The 22,995-nt window shown below is 39.1% G+C and overlaps 1 protein-coding gene and 1 pseudogene across 1 annotated transcript in view; both read right to left on the minus strand.

The window, feature by feature from the left end:
* Nucleotides 1-1,982, minus strand: part of LOC105743768 — a 20,139-nt pseudogene extending 18,157 nt beyond the window's left edge.
* Nucleotides 1-22,995, minus strand: part of Cngb3 (cyclic nucleotide gated channel beta 3) — a 133,322-nt gene that overhangs the window by 32,243 nt on the left and 78,084 nt on the right. The window contains exons 12-13 of the mRNA XM_012517334.2: nucleotides 14,697-14,780; nucleotides 5,867-5,985 (exon numbers count right to left, since the gene is read on the minus strand). Of these exons, the coding sequence (XP_012372788.1) occupies nucleotides 5,867-5,985; nucleotides 14,697-14,780 (203 nt within the window). The remainder of the gene's footprint in view (nucleotides 1-5,866; nucleotides 5,986-14,696; nucleotides 14,781-22,995) is intronic.

Raw genomic sequence — 22,995 nt, forward strand, 5'->3', positions numbered from 1 at the left:
TTTTAAAATATATTCTAATTTTTAAATGTTTTTTTTATCATATTCCGTAGGGACTTAAAGTTCAACATAACAATACTTGATGAAAAATACCTGTTGCATATTATGCCTAAGATGTTTGACATGCAGACAGATAGTGAGGTTAAGCTTAACAGCCTAAGTTGTATGGTAATAACATTAAGCTTGTCTTCTGGATGGTTAACAACCTAAGTTTGCAGACCAAAATTAGAGAAAAAGGAGGGCTGCAAGGAAAGCTTTTTTGGTTTAGTAGACAATGTCTTGAAAGCTCTCAATTCCTTTCTTTCTTACATTTTCCTCAAGAAAAGAAGCTGATAGTTATACTACTAATTGATACTAGCTCACTGAAAGGAAAGGTCTAGGACTATATTGTTTGATCACTTTTTCATGCCTATATCTTTAAAATGAGCAACTACTTTAAAGATAACAATACCCAATATACTAATCATTATTACTCCTCTAACATCTTGTTTTGAAATTTTATACCATTGTTTTTATTGTTTATTTTTCTTTTCTTTAAAACAAAAAATAAAAAGCCACATGATAGTGCTGCATTTAGCTCACTTGAACAAAGGTTGCAGCAACTCTGAACAGTAAACACTATTACTAGATCTTCCCCATGCCTGCATGTTTGGCAGACATGCTTCCATCTGGAATAAATGAGTAGAGCTGCAGAGGTGTAGGACAGCTGTGGGCCTGAGAAGCCTGCGGATATCTGGACCAGAGAGATGTATCTTGCTTTCTGCTCAGCCCTTCCCAGTCAGGAAGACAATAGAAGAAAAAAATCTCCCCTTGCTTGAATTAACCAGATTGTTGAGCAGGTTTAGAGCATATCTGATCTGCTGGTTTCAATTTGGCTTTGGATACCAAATGGGCAGGAGGAGGATTATTTGAGAAACTGCCATCAGGAATCTATGATTTCTTTCAGTTCCAATTCAGCAGCACCTAGATTCTATTCCTAAGAGTATTTCCTCCTGTGATGATAATGTCAACCATTAATATACTTTATTTATAAAGCTTTATTCTTTAGGGAATAGTCAATCTTTGGGAGAGGTCAGCTAATTAATTTTGGCAATGTTTCAGATTAGACCATTGCATGTTTTATGACCTTGAAGATAATAGTGATTATTAAGTCACAGAGACATGAAATTACCTTTGCAAAGACTCCCACTAAAGAAGTCATAGAAATAAGCAAATAGCTCATGGCCTCACATTCTGAGAAGAGCTTCCACCACTGCTCAAGAGCAGAACTCTCACAGGAGTGCCCATCCTGTCATGAAATCAGGAGATAATTTTAAAAAGGAAAGCATATAAACATCAGAAAAATAACGTGCCTTGACGTTCCAAGGAAGCCTGTAGTATGTTGCCATGAAGACATCTGAACTTACCCATGTCTGTGGAATTTAAAGAAAAGTTTGGAGCAGCTGTGAAGTCAGGGATTCAGCATACGCCTTTCCTCTTCAGTATGGTAGAAAGAGCCGGAGACACTGTCTCATGAAGGCTCAAGTTTGAGTGTTCTCCTTGTCACTAATGAGCTCTCCTACCTCAGGCAAAATACTTGGCAATGTGGGACAGCAATTTTCTCAATTATCATTTAACTGGGACACTGTGTCTTGTCTCCTTTGTTTCATTTTTGCCCCATTTCCATCCCTTTTCCATACAACTGGAGTGATCTTTTAAAATCATAATCTAGATTGTGTCAATTCTTTTCCTGAAAATCCTGGTGCATTCATTTGAATTTGCTATAAAGATTTCCCCCGATGGCCTAAAAGACTCACATGATGTGGCCTGTGCTCAATACTTTGTTGTTCCTACTCACTGCGTTCCCACCTGCCAACTCGACTTGTCTGTCCCTTGACTGAACAAGCTGGTTTTACATCTAGGCCATTGCTGTTTTACCATCTGAGTGGTTCTTTCCCATTTCTGAATGGTTCTTCTGCTTTTTCAAGCTTCAGGTCAAATATCATGTTTGGAGAGGTCATTCCTAACTACATATCTAAAGTACTGTTCTCTATCATTTTCTAATAAGTTTTTGTTTTCATGGAAATTATCAGGATGGGAATTTTTTTATTATCTAGCTAATTGTTCAACTATTTATTTCCAGTTTTCTGCACTGGACTGTAAGATTTGTAAGGGATAATATTTTTGTCCACTATTTTTATATGTATTCCTAGAGCTTAGAGCAGTATTTTATAATCTAGCATACTCCATTCATCCAAAAGTATGTTTTTGATGAATAATTAATAACTTTAAATACAGAACTAGATATGGAAGGGTTTCACTTGCAAAACATTTAAATTTACTCTCTATATTCTTGCTCTTGAGACTTGTTCTAGGTTAAAATTTTCCCAACCTATGGAAAAATGGTAACAATCATTAATATTTATGGAGCTTTAAGAGATGCTCGGCAGTAGTCTAAGCACTTTTAGTGAATTAACTGTCAAATTAATATCCTAATCTTAACTATATTAGTCAGATTTCCAATCATGGAAATATAATACCTAACACCTATAATTTAAAGGAGGAGAGGTTTAATTTAACTCACAGTTTAGACACATGCAGTCCATGATTATCTGGCTCCCAGGAAGAAGTACCATGGCAGAAGGACATTGCAGAGAACATATGCTCAGCTTAAGTGGGAAATGGAGTCATGTATCAGTGCCAGACAGGAAAGGGCACAGGACCAGACATATAATGAAGGTCATGCCTCCATGATCCATACAGACACCCAAGAAGTGTCTTCAGTTAATCCTCTGGGTGGATCCCATAGCTAATCAAATTGGCACTCCATCCTACAAACCACATCCCCTTGTTAATTTGCTACCCATTGTAGTCAGGGTTTACAAAAGAAAGATTTAGTACAAGATACATAATTTACCAGATTATTTTTTAATAGCCATGTAAAGAGTCAAATGCAAAAGAGTACAGGAAATCTGTCCACACATTAGAGACTCAAAGAATCTAGGTGAAGGTCTGGATGCCACAACAATGTGTTGCATAATTCTGGCTGAAGACCCAGAGCCCTTGGCAATGTCTTCCACCTTCATGAGACCATTTTGAATCCTAGATCCTACAACAATGCCTCATGCAAGTCTTTACCAAGGATCTACACTGGCAAGGCCCACAGGTCAATGGTAGACACTAGAATATCTGTGCCATTGGGATGAAGGATCTGTACCAGCAGTCTGAGGGATCTTCACTGGGGCCAAGAAGCAATGCTCAAAGTAAGGCGCCCAGTTCCCTCCAAGAGAACTGTAGCCTTCCTCAGCAGCAGCAACAAGACTTGAGCTCCTCCAAAAAGAACAGCCAAGTTCCTATCAGGAAAGCCAGTGTGACAAGCTTCTCCAGGAGAATCAGAGTTCCCCTACGTCACACAATCTTCCCCTCCAGTTCTTCTCTTTATTCTGTTGGTAACAATCCTCAGGTGGGCCTTCCACGCCCAGAACCACACTGATTCCTTTCAGCTGGGTGTTACAAATTGACCATTAATCAACCCACTACACTACCCAAACACATCTGAAATCATACTTAATCTCCAAATAAAGACAAATTCATGAGTCTGCCTAACACAACTATCCTGAATACAGCCAGAAATATCAGTCCCTAAAGTGTCAAGAGTTCCAGCATTTTGTTAAAATCAAAGTCCATATCTCTTCTGAGACCCAAGGAAAACTCTTAGCTGTGAACTTCTTAAAAATAAAAAACAAGTTACACAATCCAAAGGTACAGTGGCACAGGGTACACGTTCCAATTTTAAAAGGGAGAAATAGGATAGGAAAGAATCACACTAAAGAAAGATTTAAATGCAAAGGGTCAAAAACTGAGTCCTCCGGCTCCATATCTGGAGGCACATGGTGATAAAATGTAAGTTTCAGAAGCTGTGTGCAGACCCAACTCCCTGGACTTGCTAGTTCAGCTTACATGGCCTCTCTCTTCGGTTAACTCTACCTTCAGCCTGCAGCTTTCCTCAGTCGACATTCCATGTTCCTGACATCTCTGACTTCTGGGGTCATAACTGTATCTTTGGCTTCATTCTCACATCTTCATTGTCTGCCCTCTAAGGGACTCTTTGCCTTACCTCTCAGACCTTCCTCTGTAATGTGGTTGGGAATTTTCCTGATCCCATAACCACTTCATTTCACATGCTCTTAAAACAAGCATCATGTAGATAATTCCAAGATCTGTTGTGAGTAGAAGCAGTAACAAGGTCCTGTTGGACCATGGCTGCAGCAACCTCTGTATGGCTGGATGACTGAACTCACTAAAATTAATCTTAAGGATCCAATTCCTCAGAATACTCTTCACAAGGAGGGTCTCATGGACTCTCTTCTCAACTTTTGCATTCTTAAGCTAATGATAGATGGAGTCTTGCTAATTTCTGAGACATCTCGAGATAGTTTTCTTTTTATCTCAGTACAACACAATTGTTTTCTTTTTAATGGTGTTAATTTCTTCAGTACCTACACTTCTTTTGGCCTAAACTTTATATGTGGTTGCTTCAGGGCCAAAATTTAAATTTTCAAAAGTTTCTGCTGTGCGGTTTGCTCCTAATTCTTCCTGCAAATCTGACTATAATCAGACATCATATAATAACCATAAAGTAGCATGAATGTTGGACTGTCCTGAAATTTCCTTTGCCAGATTAATTAGTCCACTCCCATTAATGGAAATCTCCTGCAAATTCTTGGCAAAAGGACATGGGCAAAATTAGATATATTTTCTGCTAAAGTGTAATACACATGGCTTCTAATTCAACTGCTCATGTGGTGCTGTTCCTAACTAAAACCTCCTCAGCTTGGACTTACTGTCTACAATATGATCAATATTTTGGTCTTCTGAGCTCCAAATAGAATTACTTATCAAGACATGTTTGCTGAATTCTAGGCCTTCTCTATCTTGTATCTACAACCCTTTCCAAATGTCTCCTACAAACTGGTCCAAAGACTTTTAAACCACATGGCAAGGTACATTCATAACCCCAATGATCACACTTATTTGGTACCAATTTTCTGTGTTAGATTTCTCATTGCTAGGACAAGATACCCAACACCTACAACTTAAAAGAGGAGAGGTTTAATCTGGTTGGGTTGTTTATCTCACATTCAACTGGCTTCAAGGAAGAAACATCATGTGGAAATATTTGGTGTAGCAAAGGTGCTCAATTCATGGCAGCCAGGAAGAAGAACAGCAGTATAGTGCCAGAGAGGAAGGGGCAAGAAGTCATACATAAAACCCAAGGCCATGCTGCTATAACCTACCTAGTCCCATGCCACTATGACCCAATTAGCTCCACAGCAGAAATGTACTCCACATATCCCCCGGGATAGATTCCAAAGCCTGTGAAATTGACATGTCATCCTAAACATATTCCACCTATCAAATATATGTACAATTATTATTCTAATTAAAATGAAGGCCTGGAGGGATGAAGTAACAGAGGAATAAAATTTGGAAGGGGTTAACAGGCTTAGACTCAGGCAATTTAGTTATGCAGCAATGATCATTGTCTAAAACCTACTCAAAACTTCCTTGTTAGCTTGGCATTCAAGTCTTACAGACTTATAGTCTTCCATTCCATTCATTCACATATTTATTCAAAACATATTAAATATGTACGTTATGCTAGACACTGACCTATGTCCTGGGAAAAAAGAGCTTAATGGCCTTTCTACAGGTCTTTTGAAGGAGGGGAAAGGAAAGGGTAGACAGAAATGTGAACATACTTATTTTTCCAATATTCAGCACAATTAAACCTTTGATAGTCAAGTAGGAACTTACTCATTTTATAACCAAAGATTGTCCACTTATGACGAGTGATAAACTTCATTTTTATGAGGCATACTTCCATTACCTGATTTCTTCAAACACTGCCCCAGCTTTCAGAGTAACCAAGACTTGGTCACTATCAGGGCCTTCAAGAATTTGAACTTCTCCTTGCTTGATGATATACATTTCTTTACCAATTTCTCCCTGCATACCAAATATAAAGAAGAAACAGTAGGCATTTTATTCTTGAAAATAAGGCCCCAATTTAAGAAATATGAACTCCTCTAGAAGAGTAAATGCAAATGAAGAAAGCAAGGAACATTAGTGTACAAGTATTTAAGACCTGCAGTGGTTACAGCCATGGGTTGGACATAGTATGCGAGAGGATAAGCCCGCATGGGACATGTGAAGATATTCCATTGGCCACATTACTCTAGGAATGGTCAGGGGCAGAGGAAGGAATTAATTGGGTGATTGAATCTGACTTTGTGACCAATGCTATGCTCTCAAAAATGCGCTTTTTCTATCCAAATAGGGTGAGCTCTGGTCAAGTGAAGTCAGTTCCATTTTTCTTCCTAAGGCACTGAAAGATAATTTTGGGAACGGGGCCATATAAGACCTTTAAGCTATTTTTCTTATGCTATATTGCAAGAGTATTAATAGAGCAGGTTGTTTTACTCAGTTCTCATTTATCTTTAGGGATTCTAGGGAGCTAGGACAATGATCATTGATGAAGCATGGCGAATTCAGCTCCTGGAAGGTTTGCATAGCCAGCGAGTGGTGTTCGCTGCTAGGCTTTGAGGTGGTATGTCAGGATATACCAGGCTATCAGCATTGTTCAATGTAAGCACCGTGACGCTTGACATGTACCCCATGCCTAGCTTGAAGTCTGTGCTATGACTAGTCGTGTAGTGTGAGACTTCCCCATTAATCCTGGACCAAGACTCAGATAGACTTCTTGAAGTAGAGGTCTTCTGCTTGTGTCTCTGTGACCCACTGGAGAGAAAGATGCATCTGTGTGACGACTCTCACAGTAGTAGGGCCTAGGGTGCTTGTGCTTGATTTCTCTAATCTGGTCATCTATATTATTTTTGTTCTTTTGCTTTAATAAACTCTATCCTATCTAACTTTAAGTTAAGTCAAATGAGTCCTTGTAGCAAATTACCAAATTGGCAGGTGTTTGTGGGGGCTCTTGAATGCATTGTCTTACTCCAACTTTTAAAAAGAATAAATAGTTCTTGCAAGAGACCTTAGTGATATTCAGGTTAAGAAAAGTTGTTACATTGTAAATAGGCAACTTTGCATAATCCTATGAGAACCATTTGAATGATAATTCCCACATATAAAAATAAGTAGTCTTGATCACACTGGCCAGTTACTGTGATCTGAATGTGTCCTTCAAGTTTTATGTGTTGGATTTAATTTCCAAATTCATTCATTACCATTCATATTAATGGTATTTAGGAATGGCTCTTGGGTGATGATCAGGTCATAGTTTTCTGGATTGTCACCAGAGTGATTTTGTTATACAAGCCTGGAAAGCTTGCTGTCTCTCCTTGTCATATGATGCCCTTTGCCATGTCATGACCCAGCAAGAATGTCCTCACCAGGATACTGGCGACATGCTCCTGAAATTTCACTGCATAGAGCCATGAGCTAATAAACTATCCAGTCTGGGGCATTCTGTTATCGCAACAGAAAATGCACTAAGATAAGTGTCTTGAAATAACATGGCTACAAAAATTTACTTTATTATTATTATTATTATTATTATTATTATTATTGTATTTTAGGGAAGGGTCTACAGGGTGTTCAGGGTCTCACTACTAGATGGGACTCATAGGGATCCACCTGTTTACAGCTTCCCAAGAGCTGGGATTATAGGCGTGTACCACCATGCCCAGTCTCAACTGCCATCTCAGCACACCCTGGGGGAGGGGCCAGCACAGCAGGCCTGGGGATTGAAACCCCGACCCCTGCACCTGCTTGCAGGCACTTTAATCTGCTGAGCTATTTGGGTGGCCCCAAAATACTTACTTGCTGTAGGAAGAGACTGGGTTATTCGAGTTAATCAAGTATTTTCATTAATGATATTTTCAAAAGGCTAAATCAAATCAACTTGAGGGTAAGCAGTATCGATTATAAACTATACTCTGAGATGCTTGAATCAGTATCTATTTTGTTCCAATTCTGAGGACATGGTTTGATGAACAGTAGGCATTCACTTATGAAGAAGGACAGTACAACTTGACTGAGTCTAGGAAGTTTTTGAGTCTTGTGATTCTTAGGGTTATGTCCCTGGCCTTCTCCATGAAGTATATTGTAATTGTTGGATTAAGTTTAAAGTATCTGACTCTGTCTCTTAGATAACATCTGGGAAAATGAACTAATCATTTTATCACCTTGTCACTTTCCTGAGGAAGATAGAGTAAGTTAGTACTATTATTTCCATTTTGCAGAAAGAAAAATAAGGGGTTCAATTGGCTTAGCTGACTAGCCAAGGTTCTATGACTTTGTATTTAAACATAAAAAGAAGCATAGAGCCTACATCTCCTAAATGCAATGGAAGAAATTTAAACATTTCATATTTTGAAAAATATTAAGTGCATATTTACACTTAAGTGTAGATCAAAGTAGAACTTAGATTGATTTTGTTATAGTTACTCAAATAATGTTTTCTTGCATAGTACTTGAATAATCATAACACTTGATATTTGTGTAGTTTCTTATTTGATGTCTATATTTGTTGTGTCAGAATGTGCTGCTTTATTTTTTTAAACAATAATTTGGGGTTTTTAATTGAATGAGACACTGAAAATTATTAAAAATTACAAATACTATAATGTGATAGGTTAAACTACATCTAGATAAATTAAATTTGGAAGAAAATTTAAGTTTAGAGCATGTCAACTCTTACATGATAAAGGAAATTAGTGAGTCACAACTGCTTTATTGTTGAAAGCCCATCATAGATATAAACTCATTTAATTCCTTCAAATACCCAGTGAAGTTAAATAGGAAAGGTGCAATTATTGTTATTTAAAAATTGGTGACAAGAGCTACAGAAGTTAAACGTCTTGAACAAAATTACAAAGACTGACATGTGATCATCCTTGAATAGGCAGTGCCTTTGTTATCTGACACCAGAACACATACAGTCCGTATGTAGTGATGAATCTGACATCAGAACTGGATCTCTAAAAATCAGTGAAATAGCTATAAATGATTTTGAAAAGCAAAGTATCTGGAAATTAGTTTTCTGAGAGATATTCCAGGAAGTAATGATTAGGAAGAGTCATACTCCTGATTTTTTGCATGAAATATTTCTCAAGAAACTGGAATGAGTTTTTGAAGGCAGTTATTACAACTGACTGGAGGGAGAAGTACAAAATGGGCACTTAAATATAGTTCAGCACTTTTAATTATTTCTTAATGATCATTTCAATAATTTTTCACGGAGGTCTGGCATAATCAACGAACCAAAACTTCCACAATTTCTTGCATATTTCTAGGCTAATTTAGGCCTTTTCCACAAGTTTAATTAGCATTCCGGTGAAGTAGACATTCATCAGAGAATAAGGGCTGACAGCATGTGCAAAATAGGATCGAAACAAGCTCTTGTTTCTGGCACATGTACTCATTTGGAGAAAATGTAGAAATGTAATAGGTTCTTGCAGCGTGAGGTGACCCTTAGAGAATAAATATCAAATTTCAGGGTCCCTGTGTAGGAGCCTACTTCAGAGGCTGGTGGGAGCATTTGACACTCCATTAGAGAACAGCACACTGCTCACAGCGTGGTTCCGGGGTCTTCAGGCTCCCTCAAGAGTTTGTTTAGAGGTACAAATTCTCAGGCTCTACCGCAGGAATGCTGAATTGGAAGCTCTGTACTTTAACAAGCTCTCTAGGTGATTTCTTCACTGTTACACAGCATTCTGGGAAAATTCCCAGGTAAACTTTAAGCAGTCCAAGCTATCTGTGTAGGAGGTTTAGAAATATTTTTAGGGGCTGATGAGATAGCTCAGTGGCTTAAAGCACCTGCTGAGGCAAGCTTAGGCAAACACAGGGACTAAGGTTTGATCCCTGGCACCACATGCAGTACCAGTCCTGCCCCCAGGGTTCACTGAGCTGGCCACAAAAATAAACAAACAAATAAATGAATGAATAAATAAATAAATAAAAATATTTGAGGATTAGGCAATTCAGCAAACTCAGGCCCAGACTCTGCCATTTTTCAATTAATAAGATAATCTCAAACTCAATATTTTTTTCCTGCTTCCGTTTCCTATAGTGCTGGAAGTGATAAGTAAAGGCCAAGCTAAACTGAGCTGTGTAAAATCTGGTGAAGTAGCAGCCTTTCTTCTCTGTCTATACCGCCTAGAATGTAAATCTCCTGAAATAAGATGTGTCTTTTCCTTTCTGCTCTTCCCCCTCTGTCCTCCATTCCTTCCTTCATTTGTGTTCACTGAACTATTTTTATTATTATTTGATGAATGTGGTATTATAAAGAGTTAGAAATGAGAAAGCTGCATCTCTACTCTTCATTTCACACTTTGTTAAAGAAATTTGCACTGCTTAAGGGGTCAAATGCTAAAATTTCTAGAGGTCATCTTAGTTTGCAGTCCCTGATACTGGTGGGGCCGTGTGCAAGGCCATCGTGGTGCATTAGGCATGTCCTTCCAATGCACGACTGCCCAAGGGGTCTTTAAGCTGCACTGGGCTTTGTATTTCTCATTTCAAAGAAAATGATTCATTTCACAAATTGCCTGCTTATTATATGTAATAGCCATTTATATGGAACTCTCTAATTTTTCTTCGTTGACCTCTTTCATCACTGTTGGTATTCTCAAGGTCATAACCTTGACCTTCTTTCTCTTACCTTTTCTTGACCTCCTGCTGAACTCAGCTTCCATTATATTCCAGCTTCCAAAATTTATCCTCAGTTGCATCCTCTCTTTTAAGGCTTTCCCACTAGTAACCTAGAATCTCCAACTGATGCCTTGAAGGACATCACTCGCCATTTGACTTTGTCCCTCCCCATTGGCCATGTCTCTCACTTTTCATACTTTTGACATGTCAAGCTCTGCCTTTCTTGTTCGATGAGGGCTCCAACTCTGTCAAAAAAGCTGTCTCACCTACTCTTTCTCTGTTTTCTTTTCCCTTTTACTGAAGAAATGTTTTCCTTTAGATTTTACAAAGGTCAAACCTGACAAATTGGCAATTTCCCTTTTGCCCAAGCCCTAATCTAAATTACATCGAGTGCCTTTACTACTGATACTCTCCTGGTAACTTTTATTTTGTCCTCATACAATGCCACATGTTTTGGAGTTATGCATCTATTTCATTCCATTTATTTATTTATTGCTTTTCTTTTCAACTTTGTCTGCATTTTAGAATCATTGGGGAGCTTAAAAACATGCACTTAAGTAGACTCTATCCAGATCAGCTGAATAACTACACATGGAGCCCAAAGTCCTACACTCAGGTGATTCTGAGGTACAGTGTGAGCTGAATACCACTGACTGGACTGGAAGGTCCCAGAGAACAACACCATCTTCTTTTTCTCTCAGGACTCTGGGCATTGCCTACTTTATAGCACTAACAATTTTGACTTTTATTAATAATGATTCTAAAGTTGTTATAACATTTGTCTTATTGTGGTCCTCTGCACTTCCTTGGCAGACATCAATTCTCCCTCTCTGTTTTAGCTCATGTTGATTCTTTGCTCACAATACCTGTTCCCCTTGTTTCAGTACAATTGTTTTTCCAGTACTTTGTGTGAACATTTTTAGGGAATCTTGCCAGCAGTTAGGAGGAACCAGAGCCCTTGCTTCATGTCCCGAACAGATCATACTTACTGCCACTATAGCATTTAGCACATCATTTTGGAATGGAATGATGTGTTTCTCATTCTCCTTTACTTTTGGACTCACAAGGTCTTGGATTCTCTCCCATTTATTTATTTTTTTGTGTATTTTGTACAGGGTCTCACTACACAGCACAGACTCATAGTGATCCTCCTGTCTCAGCCTCCCCAATGCTGGGATTACAGGTGTGCACCACCATGCCCAGTCTCGGGGGCTGGCTCAGTGCACCTAGGGTCAGGGCCAGTGGGGCATGTGGTACCAGAGATCAAACCTCATCGTTCCCATTTTTGGAACTGTCCTTTATTTTTTCCTTTTAATTATCTATTTCACCATTTAGCTGATCTCTCAAGGTATAAAACCTAATGTTGTCATTTTCTTATTTTTCCTCTAAAGTTAGTGATCAGATGTGCACAAACATGTATTTATCCAGAGGGATATTCACTTTAGAATTATGTATAATAACCATCTGGAAATTGATTATTTGTCCATAGCCTATAACATTTTTTAGCTTCAAAGAACCAAGTTGTAGATGACTTAATACTATGCAAATGTTCTTAGGATATACTGTTACATGAAAAAACAAGTTTTAAAACATTTGTAGAGTATGAGGCTCATTTCATAAAAAAGGGTCATCTATTATTTATAAAATACTTGATGAAAATATATGAATGGTGGTTATTTTTAGGCAGCAGAATTTTTGTGCTTGTGTTATGTTTTATATATTTAAAATCATGAACATGTACTATTTTTTAATAAAAAATTTGCAGTGAATTTTGAAAACAATTGACATTATCCAATAACTGTGTGAGCAGCTGGAGCTAACTGTTAGCTTTTCAAGGACACAAATTGGGTAAACAACTTAGCATTGATGTAAGTTATTCCCCCCCTTTAAATATTTCAAATTAATAGGGTGTGGTGATAAGTAATTTACGTTTATACAAAACAGATTTTCAAGCTACCCACACTTTTATAATATATAAAATGAAATCAGTATTGTCTTGTTTCATTTTGAACATCAAGAATACATTATTGTTTCACAGAGCTATAGACACAGTTATTTCTATACCATGGAGCACACTGTGGAGCAATTTTGTTTTAACTATGCTCTTGACCTATGTCTGAATTATTTAAATTGTTTTGGCTGCATGTTTGGAAAATAGTATTGGTGTGGAAGGGAGTATGCTTGCCTGACTGCTCCCTTCTCTCTCTGACTCCTGGATGCCATTGGCTTAGCAGCTTTGCTTTACTATGCCTTTGTAGCCCGCCTTTTCTGCCTAGAATCCAACCAACTATAGACAGATCCCACTGGCATGGTGAGGACCGAGTGTGGTCCTGCCTTCAGCAGGATCTGTCTGCTAATGGAAGAGCAGTAAATGACTGCCCTGATGTAGAGCATCACTGGGGTGTTCATGGGTGGCTCCAGCAACATCACCATCAGCTAGCCCATTCTCTTTAGTTCTCAGATGGGAACTGACTCTGAAGATACCTGCTTCTCCTTGGGTCAGCTCTCTACCTCTTGGGGACTGCTCCAAGAACCTGGGCAGCTGGCCAAGTGAGACCTAGCCCCTGGACTGCTTCTTGGGATAAGCAAGACATCTTTAAGTAGAAGCCAACCCAGTCAACCCTACCATGATTCTCCCCCTCCCCCTTCCCAACACTTAGGGACCATGAACACCCCTTTTCCTAGGATCGTGGTTCAGGGTACTTGGCCCTTGGCAGGAGCCTCAGAAATGTGAACAGTCTTCTAGGTCTGGGCCACATCACCCTGGACAGAGAGCAGTGAGTCAGCCTTGGCCTGCCCATGAGGCTTGAACCTCAGAATCCATCTTGTACATTGAGCCTTCCAGAGCTCCCGCTTCTCTCCACTGTGGTATCCCATAGACACATATGCAGGGCCAGGCTGGGCTCCTGGTTTCTGAGAATAGAAACTTTCCAGACAGCTGTGAGGAAAAAGAGGCAGGTTGCTTGCCTGACATAGGATGGGGTCAAGGGACAGAGAGTGGGTGGCTCCTCATTTGGGAGCTGGGAGTGAAGGCTCACTGTCTCAGGGTTGCCCACCAACCTCCTCCCCCTCACTGAGGCCTACAGAGCAACACTTGTGCTGTCCGTATTATCTGAGCCCAAGCCAAAGTCATCCCAAAGCTGGGGCTGGGGGAGAGACTCTGGGTCAGAATGATAGTTCTTGGTCTGTAACTTAAGGTGTTGCACATGGAATCTTGAACTGTGTGTCTATTTTTGTTTTAAAAATTTCCCTGATTGGTACATGTTTGCAGTATATAGTGGTGATGTCTGTCATGTGGACCTGGCATGCGTACATGGCATGTTATCACCTTTACCATGTTGCATCCATTACTTTTGCTCCTTGTGACCTCCTCTCCATCACCCCTCTTCCTCTTTCTTCTTTCTTTCTTTCTTTCTTTCTTTCTTTCTTTCTTTCTTTCTTTCTTTCTTCCTTTCTTCTTTCCTTTCTTCTTTCTTTCTTTCTTTCTTTCTTTCTTTCTTTCTTTCTTTCTTTCTTTCTTTCCTTTTGTTTTTGTACCGGGGATTGATCTCAAGACCCTGCACCCATCCCAAGGCAGGCACTTATTCTACTGATCTATCTCTCTGGCCCCTACCTCTCTTCCTCTTCTAAGTGTAGCTTCTGGTGGAGAAACCAAGGCCATGATCACTTTGCTTTTAGTACAAAATCATGACTTCCATTCTGTTTGTCTTTTATTCGCAAAACATTGGAGTGGGAAGTGAGGATAATTTACTGCTAGTGCAGGAAATGCCGAAGGTTACATCATTAAATGATAATATGCCCCTCAAAATATTCCACCTCAATATCAATAAATCTACAGTCTGTAATATTAAAAGTCTTAATGTCATATATATATATATAATATTTAGATAAAATTTAGTAGCAATACCTTTGTTTTCAGATTGACTTCCATAGGAATCTGAGTTTTTGGGGCTTATTTCCATGTAATATTAGAATTGTTTAGGTATATTGAAATTACATTAGAATGCATAACTTCATATCTTATGAAAAAGAAACTAGTGTCTACTCACCTTTTTGCAGACAAAGTCACCAGGTAAATAGATAACGGATTTCAATCTTAGCAACATGTCATAAATCATCTGGGTGTCACAACCCTATGTATAGAGAAGCAAAATTCTTATTGACACAACCTAAAGGCTAATCCAAATGAGTTTAGAGTACAACAGAAATAAACAAAATAGATGTTGCTTGCATCAAAACTGAAATTTTAATTGCCTTGGAAATGGACTTATCTGTACTTAAAATTTAGAAATTGACATGGTACAGTGGCAAGAGCTCACAACTTCATTAGATAAAGTGGGTGCGAATCTTGTTTCTGTGATTTATTGCTACACCATTTTTATGTCCTCAGTTTCCTGGTGAATAAAATGGGCATGATAATGGGAAGGGAACGAAAAGAGTGAGGATGGGGCATGAGGGGAGAAGAAGGAGGTACAAAGGATTTAAGACGTGTCATGTACAGGTGCCAACTACATACAGTGAATGTAATCATTATATATCACAATGATGGATTAAAAAATAATGCAAATGGGGGTGGGAGATCAAGAGAGGAAGGAAGGAGAAAGGTAAGAGAGCAAGGGGGATAAAAAGAATCAAGATACGTTAAATACATGTGCCTGCTCCCTAAGATAAGTAAGAGCGTCACAGAAAGCCAACATGTATTAATAAAAGAGCAATAAAAGACAGATGATACCTATAATCCTAGCAGTTAGGAGGCTGAGGCAGAAGATTGCTGAGAGTTCAAGGCCAGCCTTGGCTACATAGTGAATTCAAAGCCAACCTGCACTACAAAGTAGGATCCTGTCTGTCTGCCCCCCACCAAAAAAAAAAAAAAAAAAAAAGAAAAGAAAAGAAAAGAAAAAGAATAGCATCTATCACATCAATAAAAGTTAACATGATGCCTAATGAATGGTAGCTATTTAAAGATTATGACTATTATTATATTAGGAATAACAAATTACAGTCTTTGCTAATTTTTTTTCCCTTATAGCATCTTTTATGCCATTGTTAGGTGTCCTTTTTACTCTGTAAACACACTTGTCTTTTGTAACTCAATTGTCATTTTCTAAAGGGAGGAAAAACATATTATTCATACAAAAGCAGTATCTGTTGAGTGAATGATTGACCACTCAGATGAGATCAGGCACTTTCAGAGTGGTATGACCACTCATACCCATTTTAATAGTGTAAGAGACAAGCTTTGTTAGAGTATATATCTAATATATGTTCTATCTTAATAGTTATAATTTATCTACATGATGAACTAGAAAAAAAGTCCAAGCTGATTTAAAAATCTGTCTTATAAAGTGGGTTTGAATTTTTTACTTTCACCAAGTACTTTAATGTTTTTCTCTGCAAGCTGGTAACTAGCAGCAACTTTCTTTTTGTGCTCGGTCTTGCTCATCCCTCAGGGGCATTATGATTTTGTGCAGAACAAATCATAGTCCACCACTGAAGAAGGAAGAGGTGAAGCAAAGGCGCTGCCCCCAATTTGGGGGCGGGACAATCATTCCTTTCGCCATGACTCATTTTCTGTGATGGTGTCCGTAGCAGACACTTGACCTAGATCCATATGCAATTCAGACCTCGGGGTGGCTTGGCTGATAACAAAAGTTAATACTTTATGATTGAAGTATCTTCAAGTAGCTCTTGGAGAGAAGCATTCAGATGAACTTAGTTTTAGAATTTTAAAAATTCATTGGAGAAAGGAGAGCTTTTGGTTTTCTAGGATAGAAAAAAAACCCATAACCCAGAAGGAACATCTTCCCGAGAGCAGCCCAGCAAGTGCTGCCAGGAAACTGCGAGGGGCAAGACTGTGTGTGTACCCTGAGAGGAGTTAAAGATGAAAACAAGTCGGTCTAGTTAGGATGACGTTGCAGCAAATAGAAAAAGAACACTGATGATAGGAGATGCTCTTAATTAAGACTTACTGGGTAAGTATCCATAAAGGTTTTAAGAAGAGGGCATTACTTCCATTTGGGAGTGAGATGAAAGAGACAATCCCATCAAAAATTGTTCTTGTGGTTCACAATTGTTCAGCAGCACATAAACCACTCACAACGGTGTCAAAATCTGAGTCGGTTGAGGGTGAGTGTCATTTGTATTTGAAAAGATGCACAAAGATCCTTGGATGTAAAGTGAAATTTACACTTCCTTCCTTTGCAATACAATTGCTTTACACAAAGTATATAATTTTTATTTATATAAATACTAGCATGTCTTATAGATTATCATTTTTTGCTAAAGCAAATCATAATTTTTTTCCCTAAAAAATATAGTTGTGTTGGTTTTAACTAAAGTTCTCTAGATGGCTCAAGTGCCCAAGTTCTTTAAAAATGATTTTTTTTTTTTTTTGGCTGGCTCAGGCTCCTTAAGGGCAGGTCTGGTAAGGCAGGTAGGTGGAGGTGGGGAATCAAACTGTGGTATCCTATGCCTGACTGCATTTGCATGAGCAGGCACCTAAGCAACTGAGCTAACCTGCAGCCCCCTCCAATTCTTTACATGCTGCTATCATTTCAGAATTGTTTCATTTTAGAAGTAGGCATTCTGGTTATTCAAAACCCACTTAGGAAACCCTCCCCCACAAATATTGCATGGATCTTCGAGATCTTCTCCTTTAAAGAAAATCAGTGTTTTGATGTTTTAAGAAGAGAACCCACTAGAAGTATGCTTGGAAGTTCTTGGGCATAATGCACAGTTGTTACTTCCTCAGTAACAGTGAGGAATTTGGTTCATGGATCTCTATAGAAATCAAAATTGGTGGATGCTCAAGTCCCTTACATAAAATGCACCATATTTGCATATAACCTAGGTACATGTCCCTGTATACTTTCAATCATATCTAAATTCCTTATAGTATCCTCTATAGTGTAAATATTTATGTATTCAATTGGGTTACAGACATCAGCTTTTCTATTCTTAATTATAATTTGTAGGTTAACATGTTTTCATTCCTTGGACACTTTTTTGGAATGCAGTGTGATAAAAATTTATGACTGTATCAATTGTGTTCATAATCATTTAAATGTTGCCCTCAGCAATAATTCTAAATTTGTGTAATATTGTGTGGCCTTGGTATCCATTTTGAATATACATTCACCTTCTCAGACCAGAAGCCAGGGGTAGTGACCCTTGGTGGTTTCCAGTTCCTGGTCTTCTGCCGGTCTCTCAAGTTGATCAAATTGCCCACCTCACACTACTACCTCCTGTCCACTTCCTCACTGAACCTCTAGATACAACCCACTTGACCCCTCCCCACCACCGTCCCACCCCATATGAACATGTGACCGTGCACTCATGGTGTGATGCTGTGGGAGCCTTACCGGCTTGCTAGAACCCAAGCATTAGACTCCCTGTGAAAACTTGCCTCATAAGCCCTTGGGCTCCATAACTGATTGGGCTCACAGTCCTCCCTCATTCCCTGCCTTCTTGATTCACCACAGGCTGGATGAGGGGAGGAATAGGGGAGCTGCCCCACTCCATTGCTCCTAAGACCCCATAAGCTGTGCTGCCACCTCTTCTCTGGGATCTATAAATAACAGCGCTGCTCTTGTGATTTCTGGTGTTTTGTTGTGCTACCTCCATCTCATATGATCAACACAGATAACACTAACCCAGTGTTTTTCCAATTTAGGGCTTTCCTAAAGAATGGCCACCTTTGTAGCTATAAATTGGACCCAGGTCAGACAAGAGACACAGGGTGCCTGGCAGTATAAAATAGTCTCCTGTAGAAAGGACTTCTAGTCAGAGACCAACATTTTAGATTGTTGCCCAGAACAAAGAAACATCCTATAACACACTCTAAAAATGCACAACCACCACCCCTGTAACCCTATCGCTCTCCAGAGAGATACCCCAACATCAAGTTAGTGGGAATCACAACAATGTGGCAGTACAGTTGTCTCCCCTTGTCCACAGTTTTGCTTGCCAGTGTTGTGTTACTTGTAGTCAGCTATGGTCTGAAATAATTAAATGAAAAATTAGGGAAATGAACAATTCTTAAGTTTATTTACTCATTTTGTATTTTAGTACAGGGCCTATAGGGTCTACAGGGTCTCACAACGTAGATAGGACTTGTAGTGATCCGCCTGCCTTCAGCCTCCCAAGAGTTGGGATTATAGGAGTGCGCCACCACACCCAGTCTCAGTTGCCTTCTCAGTGGGCCCCGGGGGCAGAATCAGCACAGCATAACGGGGAATGAACCCCAGCCACTGTGTCTGCCTAAGCAGGTGCTTTAATCTGCTGAGCTATTTGACTGCCCCACAATTCTTATATTTAAATTGCACATTATTTTGAATAGTAGAAGGAAAGCTTGTGTTGCCTAATTCTATCCCACCCAGAACATGAATCAGTCCTTTACCCAGGGTATCCATGCTATGTGGGCTACTTGCCTGCTAGATACTTAGCAGCTGTGTCCATTCTCTGATCTACTATTGTGGTAACTCCGTGTTCAATTAATTCTTACTTAATGTTTCCAAAATGCAAGTCATTTTGGCAATTCGGTTATCCCAGCAAGAAGTCCTAAGTGTTTCCTTTATGCAAATAGGTGAACAGTTTCAACTTAAGGACAGAAAAAATTGTATGTTGCATTTGCTAAGGTTTAAGGTAAGAATGAACTGCACCTCATATTGCATAAGTTACAGCCACTGAGTGTTTACATAAGGGAGAAAAGGTATTAAATTTTTGGATTGTAAGCATCTGGGGGGGGGGCTCACGGAATGTGTCCCCTGTTACTAAAGGGGAGTACTGTATTGTTTTTAAAATAAAAAATTGGGAAAAAATAAAAAAATAAAGCCAATACACAGATAAAATGTTGAGCATTTGTAAGTTAGAATATTATGCAATGGCTATAACAAAATATATAAATATAAATATATAAATATATATATTTATAATTAAACTAAAATGACATGGTCTGAACAAAATAAGTTATGGAATATATTCAGTATATTACAGAATGAAAAACAAAATACTTCCTGCTGTTTATTATAAAATTATAAAAATGGTCATTGGCAAGAGATTATTGAAAACCAAGTTAGGTTAGTGGGCATCTTGGGAGGGAGGAAGGAAGTGAGTGTGGAGAGAACTGGTGAGACTTGAATTTTAATTTTTATTCATGAAAAATATTTAGTAGAAGCCCAAACGTGTCTCTGCATAACAATACATTTCATCCTTCCCCTTCTCCCCTTCAGGTGAGGGCACTGACTGAAAGCTCCAAGAAAGGAGACTAAATCCACGGCAAGTGGTAGACCAACCCAGGAGATAAGCCCTACGAGATAAGCAAACAGTCAGCCCTCTTCTCAGTAGGCACACAGTGCTCTCACGGGTAGCTTTCAGCTCATAGCTTGGATTTTCTGAGAGGAAAAGCATCTGAACTAATCTAAATGGGACTTCTTATCAAACCACTTGCATAGCACATGAATTAAATCATTCAGCAGAATACAGCAACTATATTTAATAAACAGCTAGAATTTGTTTCCTCAATCAAGGGACTGTCTCCTAATAATTGCTTTATGGAAAGATACTTCCGGCTTTGTGCAGCTGTGATTTAGGACTAAATCCTCATCTGCATTTAGGTTGCGTGTAATAAAGTTTCATTATGAAAGCATCCTATTTTGACAACTGTTTGGGAACTACTACCTTTTTTCTCATAAAAATGGTTATTTCCTTGACTTTGTTCCACTATTATATAAAGAAAAGAATCGCATCCCAAGTTAGTTTATCTACTTGGTGGCTAGTTTCATTTAGTTGATAGAAGTCATTAGGAAGTTTTCTGTTTTGTAGAAATTCAGGGCACAGACACTGTTTCACAAATGTTCCCTTTTTTCTATAAGGAAAAAGCACCTGAGTAAACATCAGCATTGACATTTTGTTACAATGGGACATGTGTACTAGAATTCACCATTTTGCTAACTGCACCTGTTTAATTTTTTCAATGCCCTGTGATGCTTGGCATTAATGAAGATATCATTGTCAGTCCTGGCTGTTAGGTGAAGGCTAGAACTCCCAGAAAACCTACTGACTTTCCCTTAGGTCACACGTACATCATGCCACTTATTTCATCTACATTTTAAGCAACTTGAAGTCAAAGTGTGTGTATTATTCTCTGCTGTATCCCTAGAGATGTACCAGGATTTGAGACATGCTAGGTACTAAATAAATATAGGCTGATGTGCAGAATAAAGATGTTAGAAATTATTTTGGACAATGGGAGATTCTGTGCTGTATAAAAAACGTGTTACATATTTGAATAGAGTCTGGAGATTTCTTTTAATTTCCTTTTATTTTTTGGCCTGGAAATCAAGCTCAGAACCTTGGGCTTGCCAGGCAGGCTCTACTCCCACTGAACTATATCCCCAGTCCACGAGTCTGGAGATTTCAATGGAGTTGTGAGAAATCCTATTCTTATTCAGAACATGGCCTCTAGGTTAGAGGATTATGGCTCTCCTCAGGAAACTATTTTTTGACAATGACAAACTCTGAATTGTAAAAATGGTAAAAAAAAAGTCTATCACTGGGACACTACACCTTATAGTCCTATAGGTTTTATTCATTTCTAGCCTCATCTTTTCTTTATTTGAAACATTGTCTCGCATTTTGTGCCTCAGCACTGAAGCACTTCAGATAGAGGAGACAGGTGGATCATTTTGCTTATTTAGGTATTTATTTTTTTAGGAACCAGGGATTGAACTGAGGCCCTTGCACTTGCCAGGGAAGCACTTATTCCATTGAGCCATCTCCCTGGCCCCTTCTTTCTTTGGAACAGATTTAAGACATTATCAGTTGTTCATAATTCACTGTGTGTTTAAGTTTGCCCTCAGGTGTAAGCAGTAGTGTTCAGGGCTTTTCCCACTCCAGCTTTGTTCATTACAAAGGGAAATGCTTTGCTCCATCTTCAACACCATTCCCACGCCAAGCAGCTAATGGTGTATCTCCTGTGGGGAATTCTGCACTCAAGTTTCCATACCATTGGCCATTCCAGGGATGCAGCTTATACGTACTGTTGGGAGCACTGAAGCCAAGTGTGATAATTAGTTTGCAAGGTCCCATGATGTCATGGCTTACCACTATGGAGATTTAAATTATATCAGACCTAACCCTACACTCAACATTTGCAAACACTAGTAAAAAGAAAAAAATCTCCATTGAGCTTTCTTTGAGAACAATACTTTATTTTTTTTTGAGACAGGGTCTCATGATGCAGTTTGGGCTGGTCTTGTACTCACTTTTGTGGCCCCTGGGCTGGTCTTGAACTTGCAGAGATACTCCTGGCTCAACTTCCAGAGTGCTGGGATTACAGGCGTGTGCCATCACACCTGGTTCTGGGGCTGCATGGTGGGAGCCTGCACAAGCGAGACTGCATGGCATGTGGGGCCGGGAATCAAACTCCAGTCCTTGTGCTTGCCCAGTGGGTGCTTATACCTCTGAGCTAGCTTGCCAGCCCCTGACAATCCTTTTTTGAAAAGAATTTCACACAGCCAAAGTGGGAAATCATGTGCTGGGTGGCAACACAAGGCTGAATTTAATCTATCTCCCTGAGCAAGCATGATTGAATGAAGAACCTGATGTCACCTGTGCGGACACTCCCCTATGGTTGCTTCAATCTTCTCAGTTACTGACAGTAATGACGCCTAGAACTTCCTGAGTACCAGATACGGATATAAGAAATTTATGTGTTTGAATCACTTGACCCTTATGCAGAAATTATGTATGTTATTGTGTTTTTAGTTGTCTGACCCTCCTATGGCCCCTCAAGAGCAGAAACAATATGGATGTGACAAACCCCAAGCCCCTGGAACGCTTGCTGTCAGGTCTCCCATTACCATGCAGTCTGTGAATGTTCCCCATTGCTCAAAATGGCTCCTCAGACTCTCATCGGTTGTTTCATAGCTCAGCCCTCTGACTAAGAGCTTCCGTAGCTGTTTGGGCTCCTTGGGAGATTCTGACTTAGACAGGACGGTAGTCAGAAGAGAGACTGTGATGCTTCCTCCACGGTGTCCGCCAGCAGAAAGGAATAAGCTACCGAAGCAGCATGGCTGTGGTGGCTCCAGGGACCCCAACTGCCTAGTTCGGTGCCTTACGCAGAGACTGCTCAAGCTGTGTTGTTGAATGGAGTTCATCTAGATTATAATCTTGTTCTTATAATCTAAGAATCCCAGCAATAGTACTTTAATATTGTTACCATTGTGGTAAAAATAATAATTTTTAAATTTATTTTTTCCCCATAATTTTATTGATAAACAAATAGGAATGAGACAATTTCAAATCAAATTGGTAGGACAGTTTCAATAATTAACACATTGCATACAT

This window comes from Octodon degus, unplaced genomic scaffold, assembly GCF_000260255.1.
Source record: "Octodon degus isolate 3935 unplaced genomic scaffold, OctDeg1.0 scaffold00165, whole genome shotgun sequence".
Taxonomy (NCBI): domain Eukaryota; kingdom Metazoa; phylum Chordata; class Mammalia; order Rodentia; family Octodontidae; genus Octodon; species Octodon degus.